General features: G+C 47.6%; 2 protein-coding genes across 3 annotated transcripts in view; one reads left to right on the plus strand and one right to left on the minus strand.

Annotated features, from left to right (window-relative positions):
- Positions 1–2,231, minus strand: part of LOC106818906 (fibrillin-1-like) — a gene marked incomplete in the record, with an annotated part of 31,199 nt that extends 28,968 nt beyond the window's left edge. The window contains 1 exon segment of the mRNA XM_014823607.1: positions 1,893–2,231. Coding sequence (XP_014679093.1) covers positions 1,893–2,046 — 154 coding nt within the window.
- A 338-nt stretch (positions 2,232–2,569) lies between these two features.
- Positions 2,570–7,545, plus strand: part of LOC106819151 — a 37,162-nt gene continuing 32,186 nt past the window's right edge. Inside the window, exons 1-2 of one of the 2 annotated variants that reach the window (XM_014823836.1) lie at positions 2,570–2,592; positions 5,379–7,431. In XM_014823836.1, the coding sequence (XP_014679322.1) occupies positions 5,454–7,431 (1,978 nt within the window). In that variant the 5' untranslated portion in view covers positions 2,570–2,592; positions 5,379–5,453. Of the gene's footprint in view, positions 2,593–5,234; positions 7,432–7,545 lie in introns of those variants that run through there. The other variant, XM_014823898.1, reaches the window with a different exon arrangement.

The raw sequence follows: 7,545 nt of genomic DNA on the forward strand, positions 1-7,545 counted from the left end.
ATATATATATATGTCTATATATATATATATATTATATGCGTGTGTATACTTCACGCCTCACTGTTGCAATGCGTGACAAAGGATCGAGCTATTAAGAATCCGGACACCACCGGGCATTCACCCGTTTTCGCCACACGTATAAGATTCCCTGTTTGAGCGCCGTCATTATATGTTTTTTGGGGAAGTGGTAGCAGTTATGCAGCCATGCACTGTTGAACAAGGAACCGCGCCTTGTAATCTTGTTGATCTGTGAGAGGTTGATGGCCACGAACAAACAGAGGTACCTGCCATTCCTCAGCCGCCGCATAAGAGCATGACATTCCTGACAAATCTCCATGCAATTACACTACATGCTTTTGCCGTACATTCACTATTGCCATAATGCGAAATTCAATTTACTCCACAGAAAATTATATACTATAAATTCTAATATCTGAATGAATGAATACTATAAACTCTTTTATATATCGTACATTATTTTAGTCAAATAACATCTAAAGTTGCGATTCGGCAACACCGGCGAACCCAACCGCGTAGATTGAATTTATACGTATACCTGGTACTTAAGTGTACATATCTTCCTATTAGCAGCATACACAAGACCTGTCAACATCGTATTTATAGAGGGCCCCTTTTCTATAATTGCACAGTAAATTTGATACAAATCACGCGAATAAGCACGTGGACACATTGTGTGACAGCCAGACAGGTGGGTTGTTTGGTATGAAGTCACGCATGAAAACCGACAGACGCACTGTATAGACAGCGTTTGGCGCGTGAACAGATATCACAGTTAACCAAACAGCTACCCGAATGATAGATGATGCTCGTAACATATTCTGAGATGATGATATCATCACCCATCCCTATATAAATTCGTAGCCGGTAACGCGAAACAAAACGAGGGTCGTGAGCAGAAAGTAAATGAGGGTAGGATTTCCACATGGGGGTTCAATGCACTTTCACTTTCACGGCAACGCTGTCATAACCGGTTGGCAATCCTTGTCCCCAGGGTGGTATCGCACGAGCGTGAAATTACTCAGCGCGAGCGCGAATTCAGGTTCCAGGATTTAGAATGAGTACCTGAGGTTATATGGAATAGATGAAAGCGAGAGTTACGGAATTTATTAAGGCTGCACTTAACACATGTATGTCCTTGGTCACGAGGTTACTAACATCGGTCATTGACCAACATGCAAAATCTATTAACTTTAATGCGATTACGCACTTTAAACATATCCGCGCCATAGAGCCGTGGTGAGCGTTACATTGGGTTTGTGAATCGCATAACGGACGTATTCATTTAACCTTTAACTTTATATAGCTTATATTGTTGCTGCAATGCAAATAATGCTTTTGTTCCAAGCAAAGGATGGAAAATTATTTGAACTATGTCTTTACAATTTGATTTCGGGTGACGCTGTAATCAGCTTCATGCGTGCACATACGAATTAACGCCACTGAAGCTAAGCAGAACGCATTCACATCTACGCAACAATATACCTGACAATATCATTAACTATTACCAAATATATATACCGAGCAAGCCATTAGAATAAATCTATTACTTGAGATTGCTCCCCACTCATCACAAGTTGTAAGTGTTTATCAAGACGCGCGCAGATGCATAAGATATTATATCATAGTTGTATGTTTTCAACTGAGTACAAGCACGCATGTGTAGGAGCAAGAAAATCGCTGGCTGGGTGGCTCGTGTATGATCAAATCAAATATGTTTGATCTGGGAGGTTATAACAGACACAGAAACATGTTCTCATGTAAATCATTGCATTAGTGCTTGTTATATCAAGAATGTCGAACATTTTGGATGAAAATGTTTTTAATCTAGTATGATTTACATATGATCGCTATTATATACGATGAACCCTTACCTGTGCACGCGTCTTTAATCAATGATGATGTGAACCCACTTCCACAGATCGAGCCTCTCGTCCGGTTTCCTCTGTGACCTCTCTGCCCGACCACGACATGAATATCACAAAGTACAAGAAGCGAAACCACCGCTATTAAAGCAATCCGATTCATTTTTGTGTAAGACAATCTCAGCGGAAGGTGCAACTCGAAACGGAAGGACCTCTTGCCTAATCAAATACCCATGTAGAAGCGTATATATAACTAAAACAGGAGTAGCCCGCTTGCTACCCGCCTATCACCGATTGTATCCTATTCTACCCGTCTCTTTCGCCTTCCTTTACCCTCTTCCACACTCCGCTCAACTACTAATGCGTTTTCGGGTGTACATTCCCTCTTTATAGACTGGACAGGTTTTGGGGGAGCATAAAGCGCCTAACGTGATAAAGTTAAGTGGTATCTTCACTAGGTGGCGCCACCGACTGGTAAATGTTGTCATGCCACTGCAGTACAGACAAAACGGCCAATCGGAAAACCCATTCGACTCTTCCCGTCATGCCTAGAAAACAGCCACGCTATTCTCTGAATGGTCCGAGGCACCGAGGGTACCCGATTGACAAAACGGCGCGCATCTTCGAATAACATTATTTTGTCGTATGCCGGTATGGTCGTAGTCATTCTTGTCGTAGTCAAAACGATGACCACACTGCTACGACGAAGGTAATGCATACAATTTACTTCAGATATGTTATTCTAGCAATATTGAGTATGATATATACAATATATAGCGTGTCTAGTACTAACTGACTAAAGATATTACCTATAGTCTAAAGATAAATGATAACAGATTAAAGATATAAACTAAATTAAGTCTAGGCCTATAGTAATACTAATAGTTCACCAAAATTGACAAATTGAAATTCGCCAATAAGTTGACTGAGTAATATCTGTTTGACCATAGATGGTTTGACTTTGGCGGCAATTGACAGTGTTGTCACTTTGTGTGATTTATTCGGGCGTAAATTAATGTTAATAAGATAGACTCTGCTTTATGTTCTCCCATATATGATATGGTTCTCCTGATTCATTGTTATTTTATCAAAAATGAATTAATGGACTTTATTCAGTTTGACATTGAAATCGAAGGTTTGTTCTGCAACGGCTGGGATATCATATTGCTAGATATAGTAGAGTTATTATCACTTATGAGGTTATGAGGAGGTTAGTTACATTTTTGCTTGCTCTTGTTGGGTTAGATTATTGTTGGCCTATATATCTATCATATTACATGCGGTGTGTCCCATTCTGCATTCACTAGCTCAGCCTCTGTCAGAGGAGCTACTTATAGTTAACTGTCACAGTGCTAATAACCCAAGGGTTGTCCTCCAAGGTACATATGTTAATTCACGTTAATACCTGCTAATATTGCATGCCCGCGATGCGGCTGTCATATTAAACGTCTGGAGTGTATATATACTAACTATATCATATTGCAGCCTTAGCTTACATGACCACGTTTCTCTGAGCCAGCTATTAGTATTATAGCAAATAACATAGCATATGATATAGCTCTCCTAGAGAATATATTTGTCGCCCATTTGGGCTTTTATCCTATCGAAGTGATTAAGTTCATACATGTACTACACCAACGTATTACTTATACATGATTGTTTATCGCGTCTATGCAATAGATAATTGTTATCTTAGCCTTAGGTATAGCCTGTTTGTTCCTGGCCTGTTTTGATAGATAATCAGGTGTGAGATAATCAGATGATAGAGAGTAAGATGTTTTATAGGTCAAATAAACTACATTTTTTTGAAGCTACATAAACTGTACACCCTTCTGATTTGTGGAATATTTACCCACATCCCTTATCAAAAACTATATACTAAGACAGTTATTGAAGACATTAACAACATTTTCATTGTATATTTGCAGTAATCAATCAGCTATAATTAACAGGGAGAAGACCCTTATACACGCCGTGGCTCTTTCGTTTTTGTTCCCATTCATGTTTGTCAAACGTGGAAATGTGTTCTAAATGACGCATGTAACTACATTGTAATTGAACCAACCAGCGTGTTCTACCTGCAGTAATGACATTTAGCTAGGGGGTGCGCCGACGTTACACCCCAATTAAAAACCACGGCACCGGAAGATTGTTATATGCGCGCACGTGGACTCGCGCGTGTTCACCCCCCCCCCCTGCCCGCACGCGTTCACGCACTCGGCAGTTAGATGCGATATTGTATGACTACTAGGCACTTTAATTTAATTTAATTTTTTTTAAATAAAAAAAAGTTAGGGTTAAGGTTAGGTTAGGGTTAGGGTTTAGGTTAGGTTAGGGTTAGGGTAGGGTTTTTTTTTTTTTTAAGTGCCTAGTAGTCATATCCTAAGTGCCTAGTAGTCATACAATATCGCATCTAACTGCCGGGTGCCGCGTTCACACTCCGTTTGTCACGTCACTAAATTTGGGAAACAGCAGAACTATGAAGTAGATAGAATTGATTTAGATTGCTTAGATTTCCTCATTGCTTTACAAATAGTCTAACACAGCTTTTAATCATATAGCAAAACGATTGACGTTTTTTTTCATGCAAGCGGGCATGTATTTTCCTCTGACACTGTAAATATTCTATGGCGCAAAGTTCTGTCTATTCTTGTTGAAATACAGTCTGTATATTCAGACAACGTACACGAGCGGCAGTAGAATCGCTTATATTGATCTGAGAATATAGTACATGCGTATTAGTCAGCAGGTTTTCCTATGGCTGATCCTAGCTACCACACGCCTCTCTAGTGTAAACCTTATTTTCGACGTAGGCCTGCGTTAGCTGCCACAGTTTGTCAATGGATTTTGTAACGATATCTATGCAACCTACTTCGATCGAGAGCATATCGCCAGGACGACGGCCTTGAATAGTGAAAACGTGCCGGATACATTGTGTGCGAGCAACTCTACAGTAATATTGCAGCTGTGTGTATTACCTACAGTAATTAATCGACAACGTTTTCAGTGTACCCTACGTAACTACGAAGTTGACGTGTGAAATTTCATCGCACGGAATTTTTCGTGTCATGCTTCAAGGAACCTGTTAAATCAAGCAAATGTTTTAATATAGAACACTGGCTGCGCTCTGAAGACGGTATATATATCGATTTACCCGTGGTCGCATGCGAGCACATTATTACACGTATAGCGTGCCGATTGTATTAGTTTTGCGACGAAAACTCCAACGAAAATTCCGCGAGGTGATATCGTGATATACCCTGCATCTGTAGCTGCGCGCGAGCGAGCGATTGTGTGCATTCTCACGTGTCGTCCAGCGTCGCAGGCACGTGGGCGTACCGCTAGTACATGCTTGCCGGCGCGCGTCGCCCGAGGTCGGAAAAGTGGGCGTGGTGCGCACTCTGATCGGACCGGATACACAAAGCGTTGCCAGCGCGCACGCGTCTCAGTCTCCGCGCGCGCGATAGTGTGTAAGGTGCGTAGTACGTGTTGCAGCGCGTGTACCGCCGCCGCCGCCGCCCCGGCCAGACAGCCGCAGCACAACAGGTGTGGCGCAGAACGGGTGCCATCATGGCGGACCACCTGCTAATCGCTCTCTCGGAGATGGTCGGATCGCTTCCCGTCGTCGGAGGAGCCGTCGTCGTTATCGCCGGCCTCGCCGTAGTGCTAGCGACGAGAATGCGTTCGGCAGCGACACCGGTGAGTGGCGACGACGAACAAGGAGGCGACGCCGACAGCAGCGGTCGCCGCGCGGCGTCGCCGGGCGAGGCGAACAACAACATACAGACGCAGACGGCGGTACCCGTGCAGCAGCGCACGACGCAGACGCAGGCGAGCGTCACGAAAACGTCGACACGACGCACGCAGACGACGTGCGAGCGCGCCGAAAGGCGCACGCAGACGCCGCCGTTAGAGGAAGTGCTGCCGACGCCAGCAGCGTCACCGTCACAGATGCCGACGCCTGCAGCGTCACCGTCACAGATGCCGACGCCTGCAGCGTCACCGTCAGAAGTACCGACGCCTGTAGCGGCAGCAGTACCGACGCCTGTGGCGGTGCCGTTGCTCACAGCAGTGCAGGATGATCAACAGGTAAGAGGACCAGCCGAGAAACAGGCCGAGAAACGGGCGGTCGTGTTAAGCGATAGCGGCGTACAGACTGACAAGCAAGAACCTATCATCCTTCCGATGATCATTCGCGTTCCGGACGCACCTATCACGGCCGCAGCCGACGTCGGCGGCGGGCAGGTTTCCCCGCAGCTAGAGAGTGATGAGCCACTCCTTCAATCAGCAGCATCCAGGCCCCAGCTGTCAAGCAGCGCGAGTCGAGATCTGGGCCAACCAGCTGAGCGGTCACCGCCAGCAGCAGCAGCAGCAGCGCCGTCCGGCAATGCGAACTCGACGCAGACACAGGTTCGCGAACTTGAGGAATCATCGACGCAAACCGCGCTCGGGTACGTGCCGGACGCCCGCGGCCACAGCGCCGTGACACAGACAAACGACGGCTACGTCGTCACTCGTCATCTCGTGTCGCTAACCGGCCAGCAAGACGACGACGACGACGAGCGTGACGACACGACGGAGATTGAGGAGGGCTCTCCGCCGCTGCCGCGAGCCGCGCAGGCCCCGATGCAGGGATCACAGCCACGTGCGCCGCCACGTGCTGCAGATGCCGTACAAGCTGACGAGGTGGCAACAGCGAGCAGCAGCAGCAGCGCACAGCCGCCCTACGAACACGCGGTAACACGTGAGCGCGGCACTGATGCAATCGCGGCTCCCGCCATGCGCAGCGTATCCGTCGGAGCGGATGCTGAGGAAGAGAGCAGCGTGCCAGATGAAGCGGATAGCCGCCGGGATATGAAGCCAGCAGCTACTGCCGCAGACACAGCGGCGGACGTGGCGGACAAGAGCACGCAGTGGCAGCCGATATGTCTGCCGATAAACGCGTCGACGCAGTGCCGCGCGAAACGCCAGGGCGTCGTGCGGAACAAAGCGACGCAGTGGGATCCCTACTTCAACCGCTTCTCCCAGACGGACTTCGGAGTGCAGGTGACTCCGCGCTCGGCGAGCCGCGGCGTGCAGTTCTCTCCGCTGATGCGCAACGCGGGCACGATGACCGTATGGCCGCCGCCGAAACCGCGCTCGAAGAAGAAGAAGAAGCCAGCGATCGAACAGGCGGCGGAGCAGAAGGAGGAGCAACATGTCCAGCAGGCGTCCCCGTCTGGGCAAGAGCAAGCGCAGCCTGTTTCACCAGGTATCGAACCTGGTGCAGCCGATCAACAGCAGCAGCAGCAGCAGCAGCAGGAGGCTGAATCGCAGGCTTCCGACAGAGAACACTGGGATGAGCAACCGCCGGAGAAATACTACGAGCATGTGCCTGACGCACCTCCGTCGCAGCTGCCGTACTACGGGCCGTACCGTGAGTCCCCAGCGCCGGAGCAGCCGTGCAGGCCCGTGGATGCAAGCGAGAGGTCTACGCCCTTCACGATGATGCAGGACTTGACGTCGCCCGTGGGGGAAGCGTCGCGACCGGACTGGGCGACGCACGATGGTGAGTATATTATTAAACACCTGTGTCTCTCCGTGTGTTCGTGTGTGGTTTACTGAGTTCTCTCTCGCTCTCTCTCTCTCTCTCTCTCTCTCTCTCTCTCTCTCTCTCTCTCTC

The sequence above is a fragment of the Priapulus caudatus genome, unplaced genomic scaffold (genome assembly GCF_000485595.1).
Source record: "Priapulus caudatus unplaced genomic scaffold, Priapulus_caudatus-5.0.1 Scaffold2, whole genome shotgun sequence".
In the NCBI taxonomy this organism is placed as follows: domain Eukaryota; kingdom Metazoa; phylum Priapulida; class Priapulimorpha; order Priapulimorphida; family Priapulidae; genus Priapulus; species Priapulus caudatus.